The sequence below is a fragment of the Rissa tridactyla genome, chromosome 2 (genome assembly GCF_028500815.1).
Source record: "Rissa tridactyla isolate bRisTri1 chromosome 2, bRisTri1.patW.cur.20221130, whole genome shotgun sequence".
In the NCBI taxonomy this organism is placed as follows: Eukaryota; Metazoa; Chordata; class Aves; order Charadriiformes; family Laridae; genus Rissa; species Rissa tridactyla.
The window spans coordinates 104884309-104902386 of NC_071467.1; the positions used below are offsets into that span (position 1 = coordinate 104884309).

The 18078-nt window shown below is 43.6% G+C and overlaps 2 protein-coding genes across 14 annotated transcripts; both read left to right on the forward strand.

The window, feature by feature from the left end:
- The first annotated feature begins 21 nt into the window (after nucleotides 1-21).
- Nucleotides 22-8310, forward strand: LOC128905821 (probable 2-ketogluconate reductase). 11 transcript variants are annotated; one of them, XM_054192376.1, is made up of 8 exons: nucleotides 54-616; nucleotides 1445-1692; nucleotides 2543-2722; nucleotides 3919-4303; nucleotides 5550-5721; nucleotides 6538-6716; nucleotides 7470-7566; nucleotides 7950-8310. In XM_054192376.1, the coding sequence occupies exons 2-8, from the start codon at nucleotides 1492-1494 to the stop codon at nucleotides 8104-8106; spliced, it is 1371 nt and encodes a 456-aa protein (XP_054048351.1). In that variant the 5' UTR covers nucleotides 54-616; nucleotides 1445-1491; the 3' UTR covers nucleotides 8107-8310. The 11 variants fall into 11 exon arrangements, with proteins under 11 accessions (XP_054048359.1, XP_054048351.1, XP_054048357.1 ...); XM_054192375.1 differs by lacking the exon at nucleotides 54-616 and adding an exon at nucleotides 771-906; XM_054192377.1 differs by lacking the exon at nucleotides 54-616 and adding an exon at nucleotides 798-929 and having other exon boundaries at nucleotides 6541-6716.
- Nucleotides 8311-8447: 137 nt separating this feature from the next.
- Nucleotides 8448-16912, forward strand: LOC128905823 (probable 2-ketogluconate reductase). Of its 3 annotated transcripts, none has more exons than XM_054192386.1 (6): nucleotides 8448-9542; nucleotides 9868-10252; nucleotides 12002-12173; nucleotides 14209-14387; nucleotides 14568-14703; nucleotides 15537-16912. In XM_054192386.1, exons 1-6 carry the CDS (start codon nucleotides 9540-9542, stop codon nucleotides 15691-15693), a joined length of 1032 nt encoding a protein of 343 aa, XP_054048361.1. In that variant the 5' UTR covers nucleotides 8448-9539; the 3' UTR covers nucleotides 15694-16912. The 3 variants fall into 3 exon arrangements, with proteins under 3 accessions (XP_054048361.1, XP_054048363.1, XP_054048362.1); XM_054192388.1 differs by having other exon boundaries at nucleotides 14568-14664; XM_054192387.1 differs by having other exon boundaries at nucleotides 8448-9457.
- The last annotated feature ends 1166 nt before the right edge of the window (nucleotides 16913-18078 follow it).

The following is an 18078-nucleotide window of genomic DNA, read 5'->3' on the forward strand; positions in this document are numbered from 1 at the left end:
GGAGAACAGCTTGGACCGTACTAAGCGAGGGAGGGGTGCCGAGGTAGCGGAGGCGGGATCGGGTGTGACATGGCGGGGCCTGCGAGAGGCCCCCTGCGTCGGGGCTGGGGCCAGGCAGAGGGGTTGTCCTCTCAGGGGTCTCAGTGCCACCACCCCACCCGCTGCGGAGACAACCCCAAGCGAGGGGGCCTGGGCTGGGGCCTGGCTCTTGGGCGATGGCCGAGAGGTTGCCCCAAGAGGGCAGCCAAAGTGGCGGGTGGCCCTGTGGGGGTGGGCAGGTTGTGCCGCCTGCCTGATGGCCTGGGGCCGCGGGCATCTCCCCTTGCCAGTGGGGCATGGAGCTGTGCTGGGGTGGGTGGCGTGGTGTGGCTGGCCGGCCCGTGGGCGCTGCTGGGTGGCACGGGGAGGATGAAATGGAGGTCACCATGGCCCGAATCTCTGCCCACTCTGTGGACGTGAAAAAACTCCATGTGCCTCCATTAGATTCGGTTGAGGAGATGGCGCAAGAGAGAGAGCAGCTCCGTGCATCTCCTGGTTACGGAGGATTTTGCCACTATAGGAACCCGCAGCAATGGGTTAGTGCTAGCAGTGGCCTGAGCGCTCTGTGACAATAGAGGTATGTCTGACCCAGCTGGATCACAACTGCGTACCCACCTTCAGTGTTCCTTTCTGAAGGGACACGGTGGGGTGAATGTGTACCCGTGGCAGGGAACGGGGATACCCCCCCGGGAAGCTCCGAATCCCCCCGCCCCGCTCCAGCGGCGTGCCGGGCAGGGGTTAATCGGGCTGCGGCGCAGCCGGGCGGCCCCCCGCGGTGGCGGGGCGGGAGCTGGAGCTGGCGGCTCCTGCGGCCTCGGTAGGGTCGCAGCTGGAGGAGAGGCATCGTCGGGAAGGCACCAGCCCTGGGTAAGCCTGTGGTGGTTGTTCAGGTAATTCCTTTTCTTCTACAGAGAAATTAGTGTGAAGGGTTTACTCTGGATAACGCGTGCTGTTAACTTTTAAAACAGAGCTAGGAAAAACTGTGTAACTTACTTTGGTGTGATTTTGGCAAAGTCCAAAATGATACGGCAGCCCCGGTCGAAAGATCTGCAAGTAAGTAGTAAGTCAAGCGTCCGCCAAAGAAATTAGGCCAGGTTAGAAAAACAGTGACACTGAAGTTAATACTTACACGTGGTTCTTTTTATTTGCCCACTTGTCTCAATCTGATTAATATTTTCAAAGTTTTCTCTGCATTCTGAGCGCCAGAACTTATCAGTACACCTACATTATTATCAGTGTTATATTTGATTCGATGCATACATGGAATCAGATAATCTTACATAATTAGAACATGTGAGGACAGACAGCTTTAGAAAAAAAAAAAAACCAAACAAAAAAACCCCAGAGAGTTAGCAATACTGCACATGATACTAGTCCAAAACCAAAACTGTCATATCCTTAACAGGTGTTACATTGAGCACACTGGACAAGACATCTGGTATCTGAATAATTATGTTCAGGAGCAAAGGATTTGGTCTACTAAAACTGATTCCCTTGATGTCTGGCCAGCCAAATTTGGCTTATAAATTTATTCATCCAGCTATTGCTTCTCATGGACATCGCTGTCACAGGAGAAGTGTGGATTACAGACAGAGGTACAAGACATGCCCAGGTAGTGCTGGAGGACGAACACTAAGTGCTCCTCAGACCAAGGTTGGTATCTGGAGAGCCCCCTTCCCTCTGCAAGGTTCCTTTAAGTAGTTTTAGTTTTCTACTATCAATATAATTTTTTAAGATTGTACCTGCTACTAACAGAACCCCAGTTCTTGAACCAAAGCTGCAGTCTATTAATGGTTCACGTGCACAACAAACGTGGCTGAAATTGTGGTGGACTCAGTGTGTCCACACCAATGAGAAGACTAATTACATGCAACTAGCCTGTTTCTAGTGCACCAGCTGGTTTGTTTAAAGCTGAATCAGCTCTTTCTGTGCTGAACTGTGGCTTCCCCATGAATCACCTTTCTGCGTGTGGAATTTAGGAAGTGCTTCTAAAATGAACGCGGGTCTGAACTCTGGCCTTCGTGAGTGGTGTACTGTAGTGGAGGGGAAGTGGTGATGAAAACAACTGATGTAGTACAGTGCTGCCTTACTGGCATCTGCCGGTTAGTTGGTCATATCTGGCACCCAGTTTTCCATCACTTAATAGCATAAGGTTTAGTTGCCGTCCAGTCTGAGTAAGTTGCTGCAGGAGCATCAGGTTCTGCTCACCAAGAAGCTGGGCAAGGCTGTCACAATGTGACATGAAATCTTGCCTTTTATTCTATGCGTCATTCATTCTAGAGGGTGAATCTAGCTTATTCTTCTAGGGTCATGATGTGTAATACTCTAAGAAATATACAGATGGCAGCTAGGGAGATTTGCACGATTTTCACAGCCATGTGGGGCTGGCAGGGTTCAAAATACTTCAGTTGGCAAGAAATAGATTAGATATATTTGAGAACGTGGTATTCCTTTGCAATATGGTTGCAATATTCATCTCATTGCTTTATTTGCTGCTGTGCAGAACTGGTTAGTGTTATCAGAGGAACTGCTCCTGGTGAAGTGCAGACCTGTCCTAACATGGAGGCCCCTTCTAGGCCATGTACAGCAGCAGACTGGAGCTGAAACAGAAATGCAGGTCAAGGCCAGGATAAAGCAGTATTACTGGTGTCAAGATTGTAAGCATTTAATAGATGCAGTTGGGGTAAGTCTGAGTTTGCTCAGGACAAGGGTAAATACGGCTTGATGGAAACTTCCAATCTGCAATGACGCCTTCTTGTCACAGGTTTGAATTCTGGTTACTCGCTGAAGGCTTGTGTGAGAGGACTGAAGCAGCAGGAGATTCCTGCCCAGCACTGTGTGCCCAGAATAAACCAGCATACTGCTTTGGAAAACTGTTCTGATTCAGTTTGCACAATGTCAGGTTTCCTGGACCCAAGTCTAGGACACAGTGTGGGATAGAGACCTAAAGCAAGTGGAGCACAGCAAACAGAATTGTAAGAAGTTAGACATGAATGATGTTAAGGCACATGGTGAATCTTCAGCTACCATTTTTGTCAATAAGGGCTGCAGTTCTCCCCTCTAATTATGCATGTGGCTATCTGTGGTGCCCCTGTCTTATTGCAGGATACAATACATTTGCACGGGTGTTGCAGAGAGGACTGGGCTCAGAACTGTCTGGGCAGGGGAGAAGTTCTAGTATGAAGGATTGTGCAGCCAGTAAGACTTACAGTGTCACCTCTAGTGCTCTTCCCCACTGGTTCAGCATACAGGCATGGGCGTGCTAAATTTTGCAGGAGGTAAGTTCAGGTACAGATCTGGATGTTTAAAACACTGAAGACAAGCAGTGCAGCAGCAGTCCAAGGATGGCCCTTCATTGTGCAAATTTGTTAGACCTAAACCATTTCTGAGAGATGTTTGTCAGACCCCTCTGAGCCTCAGTGCCTCCCTACACCACCTGTGGCTTCACTGACCATAATCAATAGGCAAGAAACTTTGACTAGTTTCTTGACTAGTAGCCTCTGTTTCATACCATTGTTTATAGAAATAAATCTGTGAGTAAGGTTGAGAAGCTACCAGATTTGTATGAAATCAATATTGATTCAGGACTACAATGAAACTATTTGAGAAGAACACTTTGTAGGACTGGATTTAGATCTAAGGGGATGGATATTCCTTGGTGTTATAGTCTAAATCAGCACTTAGTGAAAATATTGGGAAGTTGTCTAATGTGCCACACTAGTACCAAATGACTGGATTTATTCTGTATCATTAAAAGCAGTGTTGAGTTTCGTCGGTTTCCTGTTTTACAGATGTGAATTTAAATGATCACTACAGCATCACTCGTTTAAGGGTGTTCTCCAAAACAAAGGAGTATTTTCTTCTCTTGCTCTGTTGCAGATCATGGCAGAAGAGGAGTTGCCAGGTGTTTTGATTCTGGATGTAGGAGGAACTCATGGTGTGCTAGAAGACCTTGCAGCACTTTTGAAAAAACACTTTCGCCTTATCACCATGAAAGAATTTCTTGAAAACAAAAAAGAAATGAGCAAAAAAATCCAATCTGTTTTCGTGTTTGAATGCAGGCCAACTATTGACCGGGAGCTTCTAGAAAGCCTGCCTAATTTAAAGGTAATTGGAAACTCCGGGGTTGGAGTCGATCACTTAGACTTGAAAATGATTTCTAACTTTGGCGTAAAAGTGACCAACACCCCACATGCTGTGGCAGACCCAACAGCAGACATAGGAGTGGCTTTGATGCTGGCCTCTGCCAGAAGACTAGTGGAAGGTAATGTTTTAAATTTTCCTGGATCTTCGCTACTTCTTTGGCATATCTCACTTTTACTATGATACAGATGATCTGTCTGAATCAATATTTGGGATGCTTTTACAGGGAAAAAAGTTTCTGAGGACTCCATTTTCAGAGGCCTCTGCTTTTCATGTCCCTCTTCTCTTTAGGGCAGTAGTGACAAGAGTAAGGCCTTTGTCTAAACTATGCACTTTAAAGTCACTTTTGATATCCTATTTGGAATAATTTCTGGCGCTTAGTTTTCCTCTGGCGTTCACTGGGTAGGTTGTTTGTAGCTGTAAAAACTGAATACAAAATGCATCCAAATCAGATGTCACCACTTCTCCATTTCCCCTTGGAGCAAGTGTTAGGAACTATGGGAAGGTACAAAGCATTAATGGCCATATCCCCATCTCTAGAGCAGTAATTAATATAACTCGTCATTTTTTTCCTGCTTCTGCCAGTGAGTTGTAAACAATACAACCAATGGGTTGTATTTCCAGAAAAGCATCAGCATTTTTATTGAAATAGCTGATAATTCTTTTGACAAAGTTATTCCAAACTGTACCAACAACATTAGTTTGTGTCCTTAAAGGTAGGTCCTTTCCCCACATGCCCTTGCCATGCAATGCCTTTCAGGGGAAGGAAGGTGTCAGTAGAGACTACCACAAGAAGTTGCCTTTGTCTTCAGGGACTCAGTGTTTCTGTCACCACTGCTCCGCGCCTGAGCAGGAAATAGCACCTCTTTCCCGGTGATGTTTTCCCATTATTGATGGACCTTGAGTTGTTTGCATAAAAACTCATAGAGATCCCTGGCTGAGCTGGAATTTGCAGCCTTCACCCCCACTCAGGCAGTGGAGCTGCTTTGTCTTGTGATCCAGGAGAGAAATGGTGAGATTCACCCTAGGTAAAAAAAAGTGAAGTCAATGCTCGCAGGATGGTAAGTGTCAAAGAAGCTATTTTTGAACTTCCAAGAAAATACTGCGGCCACAGAAGAGTTAATTCCCTAAGGAGCCATTCCTCCCAGCACAGTACCCACCTGGGAGCCACCCTGTGTTACTGGCTCCAGCCCTGTCTGTTACAGGGAGTGGCACCATCCAGGCCCTTCTATAAACTGATCAAAATTAGCAAGGATGTTTTGTGAGGGATCCTCCAGAGCCTTGCTGCTGTGATGGTGAGAAACTTGCTTTCCCCCAAACCTACATTATAGTCGGTTTGTACCCATTCAGCATGTATTTACATTCAGGCTGCCAGATTACGGTTTCTCCAGACACGAAGTATTTTGCTGTGGACTGGCTGGGAGTGGAAGTAACCAGAGCAACGCTTGGGATCATCGGGATGGGCAGCATTGGGTACAAAGTGGCTCAGAGAGCCAGAGCCTTCAACATGAGGATCCTGTACCATAACAGGAACCGGAGGTAAAAAACGTCTGGTTTCTGCATGTAATTAGTCAGAGGCAGTGACAAAAACCACAGCTCTGCTCTGTCTCCCTGGTCATCCTAGGCACTTCTGGCAGCAGCATGAGGAGCACCAGCATGCCGCCGCTTCCTTGCTTTGGCTCCCTACTGCTCCTCTGGGGAAACAGCTCCCCCTCGCCTCCTGCGCTCGCTCTGCGCTGGTCAGCAGTTTGGAACAAGAGCTGTGTAACCTTTATAAAGGTGTTGTCCAGGCAAACAAGGGCTTGTGCCCTCACTGTGTCCCCTGTCCTGCCAGACTCTTCTTCAGGCTTCTGGCAGCATCCCTGGCCCACCCAGCCAGTCACCCCTCTCCTCAGCCCAGCCAGATCACTCATCACACCAGCACCAATTGCAAGGGTCTTACCTTCTCTCAGTTTTATAGTTCCCTTTCTTTCAGACTTCACTTCCCCTTCATTCTTTTTTCCACCTCAAGTCCTAACTCACATGTCAGGCAAGGAGAGACTCTATAACAGAGGTTGGCATAGACCCAGGAGACAAGAGTGGGGTCTGACTCTGTCCCCAGCCTCCTATACTTAATATCACCTACGTGCTTTGCTTTCACATATACATCACTCCTTCAGTGTCCCATCACTCCTCTAGCCTCTTGCTCCCTCTAGCCCACATCCTTCCCTCCTCCCTTCCACCATCTCTACCTGTCAATGTGTTTTCCTTTACCTTGGCCTCAAACTTCTCGATCTCCGTGCTGTTCCAGATCTCTCCTAGGGTTGATTGATTGTTAAAGCCAGTTAAAAAGAGTTATGCCGATTTTTTCATTAGAAGGAAGGAGGAGGAAGAGGCAGTTTGTGCCCACTACTGCGAGAAGATGGAAGACTTGCTGCAGCAATCTGACTTCGTTATGCTGGTTGTGAACTTGACTCCTGAGACTCACAAACTGATTGGGAAAAAGGAGCTGGGGCTGATGAAACCTACAGCTACTCTTATAAACATCAGCCGAGGTAGGATGGCCTAAAAGCGCTGTTTGTGGCTCCACCGTTAAGGTTGTGTTTTGTCTGATTATGTTTACATTCTCCCCTCCAACCTCAGCCTGTGATATCCCTGTGTTGTTTGAGTCAAAAAGTAGCCAGCAGTCTACAAACGAATGATTTATCATAGATCAGATGCTATGTGTTCAAAGGTCCCATGGAATTTAGGGGTGCTCAGCAGATGTTCTGTTCTCTTTGGCCTTATCCTAAAGACAGCTTTTTTAGTGGAAATAACTGAAAGGTTTATTATCACCAATGATGAATGGGGTAGAAGGAAAAACATTTCATTCCAAACAAGTTTCATTTGGAACAGCTTTGTAGAAAAGAAATCTCACATGAGATTACAGATCTGTTGGCACTGAACAGGCATATAAGAGAGAGATTATAGTTTCAGTAAGCAATGCAGAGGTAAAAGTGGAAAGCTTGAAGAGATTAAATGATTTGTCTATAATAATACAGGAAGTCAGTGTCAAAATGAGGAAAAGACTGAAAGCAGTCATATCCCAGGAAAGACCTTATGCAGTGGACCATAATCCTCCCCTAGTTAAAGATTAATAAATAAAATCTCTGTTTTGTTTGGTTAATGGTTACTAAAAAGACATTCTACTTTCTAACAAGATGAAGATCCTGTAATTTTTCTGACTAGACCGCTGAGACCGTTCCCCATTCCCAGGTAAAAACGTGTTCATTAACTTGTCATGATAGCAAGATTTAATTTCAATGCAGGTGCAGTTATTGATCAAGATGCATTGGTAGAAGCTCTCCAGAATAAGGTTATTAGAGCTGCTGCTCTGGATGTGACATACCCTGAGCCTCTGCCAAGGTAGAGAGACTTGTTTACCATTCTGTTAGTCTGAAATGTTTTAAATGGTGTGCAAAAGTGTGCTCATAATCTTGATCTCCATAAGGAGTCTCTCTCACTGTTTAAGAGCAAAACCACAGCCTGTTTCGCACAGTCATAAATAAACGACAAACTCTTCTCCTTGCCCACGTCTGTCAGTTCTTTGCCTTACCCGTCAGTTAGGCGGGCAATGAGACCAATCGAGAGGAAGAAGAGATGGGTTAACAAGCATCACACAACTTTCTGCTGGTTCTATCTCAACGTGCCATTGCGGTTTCCAGAGGTTCAGTTCTTAACAGCTAGCATGGGATAACCGCTGAGTAAATTCCCTGTGTAATACATTCTGTTCTTTCTGTTTCTTACAGAGATCATCCTTTATTAAAATTAAATAACATCATCATAACCCCTCACATTGGAACCGCAACAGTCCAAGCTATCCGTATGATGGCAGAAGAAGCAATAGCAAATATGCTGGCTGTTCTCAACGGCCAACCCATTCCAAGTGAAGTGTTTCCCAAATGACGTGTGCCAGATGATATCACTAAATCTCATGTCTATGGGAAGGCACTATTTCTTACAGTAGCACATTAAAGGAAAGCAACCTGTTCCTGCACTGCTCTTGCCGTCGTGATACTGCAAAGCTGTCCTCTCATTAGGCTTGATCTGTACTGTTATTTACAATTCTGAAAAATAAAGTGGAATTAATAAAAGGGATTTGTTTAAAAATTTTGAATTTAGTAGTTATGCACTTTGGTATCTTCAGTCTATTATTTCAAAGAATACTTGTGTTCTCTCCCCAGTACTTGCTGCTAGATAACGATAAGCCAGTACACCAAGCAGTTTGTCTAACACTCTCGAATATATTAAAGCTGAATTGAGCATTAATTCCCTGCAGAAATTTGACGGTATCCTGAAACATTTTTCAGCCAATATTGAAATATTTTATTTTTATATCAAAACATTGAAGAAAGCAGACTCCTTTGAAATGATCGTAGGCCTAAAGTTTTCTAATGTAAGAAGAGCTCTACTTCATCTAGATGTTAAGTGAAAGCAAAGCCAATCATTGAAAAAATATCTTTGGTTTTCCTGAGCGTATCCTGTGAAAACCCAAAATAAATCCCAAGAGATTTTGTTCCTTCGGACCGACAAAAATGATGCTTTTACCTTGACTGGCCATGAAACAATAGTAGGTCTACCACTGAAATCGCATGGGTGAGGGCACAGACTAAAGCAAAATTAGTGATCAGTCCTAAATTCCAGCCCAGAGCCAAGCTTTTTCTCACATTCTCTTTGCTATGAGCAAGCTACAAAGTCAAAAAATTCAGTAAAATGTTTGTCACCTCCATAAAATCAGAAGGCCTTTCCATTAATTTGCAGTATGGTCAAGCTTCTTGAAGGGATGGTAAAATGAAGTTTTAGCCCAGGAAGTATAGACAGGCCAAGAGTTAGACATTCAGATGCAAATAGTGAAATACTACTAACGAGACAACAGCAAGTATTGCTATAGGGGATTCCAAGATCTCCAGCCCTTCCACAGCTCTCCCTGCAACTCTCCCCAAAATTCCTATGGAAAATCAATGATCAATGATAGCTCTAAATAATCTATTTTTAAAAAAAAAAAAAAAGCTGTCCATTCACAGACCCTCTGGGAACCACAAACAGATTGTGGTTCTGTGATTCCTGAAAAAAAAAAAAAGAAAAGTTTTAATTTAAGTGCATAAATCCTTCTTGCAAAACACTTGCCTAAGCATCTATTATTTTGTTAACTTAGGGTAGCCTCAGGAGAAGGTACTGCAATTAAGAAGTCACTGGTGTCTCTTCAGGACAGGAGGCTGCAAAAATCTCTGGACTGAAGCATTTAAAAATTAATCTGGTAACTCAAAGTTCATGGTGAAGCTGTGCAATTTATTTTCACAAACGAGATTTGGTCCAACATTTTTCTAAGCTACTTAGACATGGTAATTTGTGATTTGGGGTAGGGAAGGAGATTTATCACACCAGACTATTGGTGCTCTGAAACTAAGTGATGAATGAGAAATAATTGTGTGTGTTATGAGCTTGGTGGCAGTGTGTGTGTGAGTGTGTGTGTGTGTAATTGGTAGTATACTTAAAAGAGCAGCTTTCTTGTCTTGGTTTGTTTACCTTCCTATCTAAATACGTGGTTTATGAGATCTCTTGTCATAGATGTCACGAAACAGGACGTGAAAGTGATTTTTCTTTAAAATGTCTGTAAATAATTATATGTCTGTCTTGTGACACTTTGTGTCTTTCTTCTTTGTGCAGATCATGGGAGGAGGAGAGCTCCCGGGGCTTTTAGTAAATGAAATCGGTGGCATACATGGGATACTGCATGGCCATGTGGTGTTCCTGAAGAAACATTTCTGCCTCATAACCATGAAGGAATTTCTTGAAAACAAAAAGCATATGAGCAAAAAGGTCCAAGCAATCTATTTGTGGTGGCACAAACCAGTCATTGACCAAGAGCTCCTCCAGAGCCTGCCAAACTTGAAAGTGATTGCGAATTCAGGAGTAAGGATGGATCACCTGGATCTGAAACTTGTAGCTAGCTTTGGTGTGAAGATGGCTAATGCACCACGTGCTGTTTCCAGCAGCACAGCAGATACTGGGATGGCTTTGCTGCTGGCATCTGCTAGAAGACTAGTGGAAGGTAACATCTCACTTCTTTTGTGGCTTCTAAAAATCATACAAGATTTACCTACCATTAACTTAACTTTTCCTGGAGTTATCTGTAGTGCACATAGTTTCACATAAAATGTGAAAATCTAAATATGTTGGGTTGGCAAATAGAATAATCAGTATTTTCATGTATTTTATGTATTATAAATATACCTAAGTTATTACATTATACACAAACATACATAACATATATTTCAACCAGTTATAAATAAAATCATAAGAGTTCCTTTTTCACAGGTCACCAGCCTGGGTTGAAAATACTTGAGCAGAATCTTACCACATTTGATTCAAATTTTTGCTTTATGGACAGGGCTTGGTCTTAGAAGCTGTGTCATGGTTTGGGCTGGACTGGCCACTGAAATGATACGGCTGTAGACTTAATTTAACGGTTTCAGATGAACTGAAGTGTGCTTTCTACATATGAAATCTTTAAATTTCATTACCTTCTTCAGCAGTGAAGTTTCAGTGATTTTGACATTCGGCTGACATAAGACATGCTTCTTGGTGTGATAGTGTTACAGCGCTATTGACCAAAAATGGGGGATGCCAAAGATCAGACGATCGCAGCAATCACAGGCTGGCAGAAGAAGAATGTGGGAGGCAACAATGGAGCAGAATAAGGGTATATGCTGTAAGCTGGGTCTGACAGAGGCACGGGCCTATTCTCAGGGACTGAACTGGATTGGTGCAGAACTGGGAATTTAAGGAGCATTAGAGAGCAACAAGGCAGCCTGCTCCACTTTCTGCTAGTAGTATCCTTTCTAGTTTCTTCCACAATCTTTTCTTGCCATTTCCCCGAGTAAACCCGCCCTTGGCTTGGTTAGAATGCCTCCTGCTTCAGGAAAGATCCTCCAGATTTATCCCATCACATTTACCAACATTTGATTTGCCAGCTGTACCGCAGGATTCATAGAAACTCAAAGGAGACTTGTCTCCCCCTAAATCTGTTTCTACCTCACAAAGAGGAGACAGATTAAAAGGGAGATTAATTTTTTGTTCCCATCTGCATAAACTATCCGTGGTGACCTTTCCGGTAGCTCTGCCCTGGCGTGACTGAGTTTATCCTGAGGCATGTTTTCATACTTTCACAATATTCTGCTCATGTTTTAGAAGAGCTAGCACTATCAGAAGGCTGAAATATCAGAAGCCTGTCACCTTGCTAGCAGACTAATAAGTGCTGTCTCTGTGCATATAAGTTTATTTTTGGTGTTATAGAACTATGCAAAATTTTGCAGGTTTAACAGATAATTATGGAAATTACCGAGTAATGATTTTTAAAGAAGTCATATTTTGCTTTCCATGGAGAGTGGCAGAGGTGAACAGGAAACTTGTTCTTATTCTAAGTAGCAAAAGCAACATCTCGTGTTATTCTCCACGTGACATTTCCAAAGTCTGCAGTGTTACTGGCAATAATTATTTTGATTGCTGATGCAGAACAGGGCGATATTTTTATGGATCTAAAGGGATTTTTAGGGGAGATTACATTAAAAAGCTTTTTTGTAGTAGGGTGAGAATAAATGGGAACGTCACGTACATGGGGAGGGGAAAGAAGATCTATTAGGGAGTCACCTAGGATGTTACAAAAACCATTGCTATTTAAAATTGTGTGTTTGTAACCTTTAAAGGTGTACTATAGTAGCACAACAAGCCCAGACTCTTTTGCCGCGTTCCTCTGTGTTAGAACCCATTCATTTCTCATGTTGGAGTGTTTTTCTTGCAGGCTATCACATTGCAATTTCTTCGCGTATGGAGTACTGTGAAGCTGATTTTTTGGGTGTTGAAGTTACTGGAGCTACTCTGGGGATTATTGGCATGGGCAGAATTGGGTATAAGATTGCTCTGAGGGCAAAAGCATTTGAAATGAACATTTTGTACCACAACAGGACACGGAGGTAAAGATATGTCTTGATCTTAATTACAGCAGAAACTCCCTTTTAGATAGTCATTATTTCCTTTTCAAGGAATTATGTCAGGAATATAGCAAGAAATGAGGGAATAGGGCCAAGATTAAAGCAAAAGATATAAACAGAACTGTTGCCTCAAATCAGTCATGTAAGGAATTACTTGGCGATTAAACACTTGGAAACTTAGTTTAGGTTTTATATTAGAAATTCCAGCATTTCCTGGAGATGTGAACAGGAAAGGGAAAATCAAGCTTATACCTTTTTTATTCTTACGATACCTTACTATAGTGATGCATAACTCTACCTTTTGTTTATTTTTTCCCCATATTTCAGGAGTGATCTTGTTGAAACTCTGAATGGCTGGGGTACTAGGAAACGTATACTTGGTGCAATATGAAAACTGATTAACTTGAGAGCTGTTCTGGAGAAAGCCTTGTTTCTCTTCAAACCAGTAGGAGTTTTGCCAAGCATTTAACTGGATTTCACCTTTTATTTCTCTCCCCTCCTAACTTTCATATCTGGGAATCTGATCCGAGTTAGAGGTTCAGCACATAGGGGCCCTTCAATGTAAAGGTGTGGGAGATCCCCATGTACTGCTCAAGGCTGCTGCAATCAGGCAAGGTGCAGCCAACAAGCAGAACAAATGTTTACTTCTATAAACCGTGATCTACCCTGAGACAACTTTACTTCTCCCTGGGGGAAGGGAGAAGCTGCAGTGCTACCTCCCGTGGCTTTCAGTGATGTTCTCCATATGCAGGCTGCAGCAGGAGGCTCTAGCTATCCCTAACCAAATCACAAGGGCAGATGAGGCCGGAAATCTCTAGCCTTGCTCGGCATTCCTATTACCTCAGAAATGATAAAAACAGCTCAGCTTTTCACATTAAAAAAAGTGCCAGTGAACACCCTCCTTAAAACCTTTTGGAATTTCTTCATAAACCACAAAAAAGTGAAAATGAGGCACAAATCTGGTTTTTTTGCTGCAGATCATCACTAACTCCCTCTGTTTAACATTTTTCCATCTTTAATGTAAGAGTGCCATGATGAAAAATCAATGCACAGTGCAACAGAAATTAAAAACCTGCTTATTTTAAAGTACATTTACACTTCAAGCTTATGTGCTGAAGCGACATGCAGTCTGCCAGAACTGGCTGTAGTTCCAATCTTTACCCACTTAATCACTGTTTGTTGACCTGGACACTGAAAGAAAACAATGAAGTGCATGTGTTAGGAGACACATGGTCCAAAGTTACACTGAAGTTATTTTCTTAGTGGACTTATTTCTTTATTTCTAGATTAGGGAGGAGATAATTCAAAGCCATTCTCTTGCAATCGGGAGCAGAAGATTGTACACACAATCTCCTGTCATTGCTTCTTTAGTTCCCAAAGTTCAGGCAGCTAAATTTACAAAGAACAGGAGAAATGGCAAGTATCCTTTTCTATTGTGAAAAGTTCGAACTAAAACTCTTTCTCTGCTTTGGTAACGTTTTTTGTGGAATACTTTATTTTGTTGAAGTCCTGGAGCAGCCAAGGAGTCTGCCCAAGAGCTGCCTTTCTGATTCCACTCATCAGAAAACGACGGGCTCACTGGAGGATGCCAACAGTATGGGGACCGCCAGCATGCTCAGAGTTCACACAGATGAGTTCCGGTGGATCCCACTACTCTGGTTTGAGTGATTACCGTGTCCTGTGAGGTGCACCTACCCCACAGGGGATCCTGGAGAATGCTGCCATCTGTTCCAGTGCTTAGTCTTAGTTCCCTTGCAGGCTTTGAAAGAAGCCCCTGGACCCTGCACTGCAGTGGCTGAGAGGCAGGCATGCAATCTTATCACCTGCTGTAGAGCTTGAAGCCTTCCAGAAGGGCCTAAACAGCCATCTGAAACTAAATTCACCTTTTCTTTTTTGCCACCTGTTTGCTATAAGAATGTAATAATCCTTTAGTTTGTATACCAGGGACACCACTGAAGAACATATTTGCATGCCTGATGCCCTGAAATACACTGTGATCCTTTTTTTTCCCCACCAGGAAAGAGCAAGAGGAGCAAGCTGTCGGCGCTGCTTACTGCGAAAAGATGGACGGTTTGCTCCAGCAGGCAGATTTTGTGATGGTAGTGGTGAGCCTGACACCTCAGACACACAAGCTGATTGGGAAGAGAGAGCTGGAGCTGATGAAACCCACAGCTACTCTCATTAACATCAGCCGAGGTACCATCCAGAACCCCAAAGGGGCCTGAGGAGAAAGTGTGAGCCAGCTCCTGTTGTGTTACAGGCAGCGCAGGACAGATCAGGCATGGCGAAAATGCCTCTTTCTCCCCTTCTAGTCTGTTTTTGCTCTCAGATCGTTACCTGCAAATGACACTCAGAGACACTTTTATTCCACGCCAGGTGCTGTAATTGACCAAGAGGCGCTGGTGACGGCGCTGCAGAGCGGTGTGATCAGGGCCGCAGCTTTGGATGTCACCTACCCGGAACCGCTGCCCAGGTTGCCATCTCTGCCTATTTCTCAGCAAGGATGCGAGGGGTGAGCCCTGCCGGAGGCAGGAGACAGCCCCGCAGCAGCAGGGCAGGGGTCTGGCATCCCCTGGGGCGGAGGTCTCTGTGAAGTGCCGCGCATACGAATGGGAGGCAGCCCCGACGTTGGGTCTGATAACAGGTCAAAGGGAAGCCAGGAAGCAGCAGGAGGGGGCTGGTGTGCCGAGGGGAACATTAAACCCCCTCCCTAGAATCACCATATGAAGCTGCAGCAGCGCTTCACTTACAAATGGCTTTATCTGAAGGTGCAACTTGCCGTGAATGGGTCATTTACCGCTTGAGTCGTCTTAGACCTGCTGCACCGCATTGCCCCGAGGTTTCCCTCCCCGCGGGCTTGTTTCCCCCATCCAAGGCTGAAGCGCTGCTACCGAGCTGCTGCAAAAAGGCACCTCTACCACAATGGTGCCTCACGGAGTTAACTGCGCTGGTTGCATTTTGGGCTGTGGGGAGTTTGGTCTTGTTATGTCTTGTGTGCCAGGACATCACTGTCCATTATGTGAATCGAAACGGTCGCTCAGGCCATTGTGTAAAGTTAATGTGTCAGGAGGGCTTAATCCTCTTCTGACATAGTTCAAATTCCTGCCTAATAGCAAAAGCCTGTTTCTGGACAAAAGAGCACAGTATAAACTCCTAACATGTCCATTTAATGTCCAAAATCACTTGAACACGCATAATCAGGTTCTATGGATGTAAGCAGGACTTGTGAAGTTATATTAAAATAACTTCATATTTAAATACGGTGCAAAAGCCAAAGTGAGACTCCTCTTTATTTGTACGAACAGCAGTAGGTAACTTAAGCATCTCTTTTTACCTTTCTTCCAGGGATCATGCATTGTTAAAATTAAAGAACGTCGTTATAACGCCTCACCTCGGCATTAAAACACACAAGGCCACCTACATGATAACAGAGGAAGCTGTTGAAAACATACTAGCAGCTCTTAATGATCTCCCCATACCCAGTGAAGTACTCCCTAGCTGATGTGCAAAACGATGTAACAGCTCTCTCTTTATTCTTCTCTTTCCCCCCATCAGCTCTAAAGGTTTTTATTCTTATGTCTTCTCTATTAAGAGAAACCTATTCCAAGTGGGCACAGAAAGCTCTGGCTTGGTCTCGCATGTCGTTAAAAAACAGCTTGTACATTTTAATTTCCTTGCAAATTGGAGGAATACACGACTTTTAACTTTCAACCGTATAGATGCACGCAGGCTTTAAAGTGGCTCTGGGAAACCCAACTTCTGATTGCCTATGCGCTTCTTGCCAGGCTCCCTAGTGCTAAAGAATATGTTATTTTAGGTTGCATAATTCACTTTGTTCCCATTCTATTAGCTGTCAAAAACAACAAAGTAAGCTACCTGGCTAGAAATATTATTGATTTTCCATATGGAAGTCTCCTGAGCTCCTGAGACGCAAAATGCTGAGACAAAAGTCAGTTTTCAGAAACGTACCGAGAATCATTTATTCAAAGCAGACTGGATTTTAGAAGACAATTTAAAGCACTAACACTAAGGAAAATTAGTCTTCAAGACGAACATGCTACTATGTGCAGTCTGCCTCCAGATTTTCAACTTTGTGTGAATATTTGGAAGAGCACTTGGAGCCCTCTAAGCCTCCAGCCCCATTCTGTAAATTAGTGGGAACAGAAGTCTGCAAAAACACACGCAGCATTAAAATCCAAATCAATGTTTTCCTTTGTATCACTGCTTCTGGACATTTGCAAGAATAATTACACTTGAAACAGGGAGCTTCACTGACGTAAAGAGGAAAAAATACTTTGACAAATTGCTTTTGTTACTGCAATTATCATTATAGGAAAAATCAGAATGCCATGGCTTTCCTCCACTAGAAATAGCACCTGTATTACAATTAATCATTCAAATTCCACAGGAAAGGGTCTCTTTAAATAGAAGAATGCTAATCCACCTCACTAAAGCTTTGCAGGAAACAGTTTGCTGTCCTCTCAGTTGTCTTTATTTACTCTATTGCCTTAATACAAGTCCAAAAGACAAATAAACCAATACGCAACTCAAAGTGGCAGTGCTATGCATTTTGTTATGTACTATGACTTTATGGATAGTATGATTATTTATCAGTAAAATTTATAGCGAAGTTAGCTGCCATTAAGTGCAGCTAGGATTTTGCCTGTAGTCTCAAGCATCTTTACAGAGCCATTTCCACTCCCTTTTTCTTGCAGCAGGTGCTTGCCAAAAGACACTTCCCTTCCACCAGTTGATCATAGGATGATGTTACCAATTCTTGCAGCTGAGGGAAACAAGATGTTGCAGCTTTTCAGGAGCAGCAAGTTAGCCAGCAACGATTTCAAGGCTGTCCCAGGTACCTCCCTGTTCTCAGAGGTGTGGGCGCTCAGCGTGCCTTCCATTGTCACCTGTATGACCTTGGCAAAAAGAAGTTTATTCTTTCAAAATAAAAGGCTAAGCGATAAATTACATAACTGAAAACAAAGTGACAAGAAGCTAAAATAGCAGGGAGAAGAAAAAAAACCGCCTTTTATTAGATCAATATCCTAAAACTGGAGAAAACACACGAGGTCTTGCACATGCAAACTTTCTCCAGATGTGAAGCAGTGAACATAAAATCAGATACAGTACTTCATTTCACTTCTATGTAAAACAATAGAACATGCTTGGCATTCGCTTGGAGTTTTACCTCTGCTTTTGCAGATATTTCAAGAATCTGGGCTGATTATTTACCGAAGCGTTCCCTGCCGGTGGGGTGCTTTAGACAGGAAGACACAGGCCCAGACAACAGGATACCTGGCAGTCCTTGGAGTGATGGCGTTGGCTCACATACATTGCCTAACGACTTGGCATTCCCCAGACTGGAAATCATCACTTGAAGGACAGCTTCCCAAAATGTCTCCAGGAAGCAACTGCCTCTCTTTTCAAATTACATTGCAAAAAGTGACCCTTTGTTTCATGCCTTTCCTTAATCTATACATGTTTATTGAATAGTATCAAATTAACTGGCATACAGTTAAGGAAACCTTCTTGTGCTTACTAGACACTGTTTCACATTTCTGCTTAGATTGTGCCTGGAAAACACACTACATCCAATCTTAGGATTGCTAAAAATGGATCAAAAAATGCAGCAGCCACATGAGCAAAGAGGCGATCCATTAGAGTTCACCCCATTGATTCAGATTTGTTTGAAACCTTTTGATGGGCAAACAGTACATGATCTGGCACAACGTGCTGCTTCAGTAGTCTGCTGGGAAAGCTGGCCGTACCTAGGGCAAGCAGGTGGTTTAGTGGTAACACTTTGTGGTGGTTTAGAGTCAGTGAAAACAAGTGCATCGCTTGGGTTGCCCTTGCCTGAAACAACAAACTCGTGAATATACATTTCCTG

Bases quoted from the DNA above. Each gene is read 5' to 3' on its own strand.
- LOC128905821 (XM_054192376.1), top strand. From the start codon at position 1,492: ATGTTCAGGAGCAAAGGATTTGGTCTACTAAAACTGATTCCCTTGATG. The intron at 2,723-3,918 runs GTAAGTCTGAGT...GCTCTGTTGCAG, and splicing joins ATTTAATAGATGCAGTTGGG to ATCATGGCAGAAGAGGAGTT. The intron at 4,304-5,549 runs GTAATGTTTTAA...ATTTACATTCAG, and splicing joins TGCCAGAAGACTAGTGGAAG to GCTGCCAGATTACGGTTTCT.
- LOC128905823 (XM_054192386.1), top strand. The intron at 12,174-14,208 runs GTAAAGATATGT...TTTCCCCACCAG, and splicing joins TACCACAACAGGACACGGAG to GAAAGAGCAAGAGGAGCAAG. The intron at 14,388-14,567 runs GTACCATCCAGA...ATTCCACGCCAG, and splicing joins TCTCATTAACATCAGCCGAG to GTGCTGTAATTGACCAAGAG.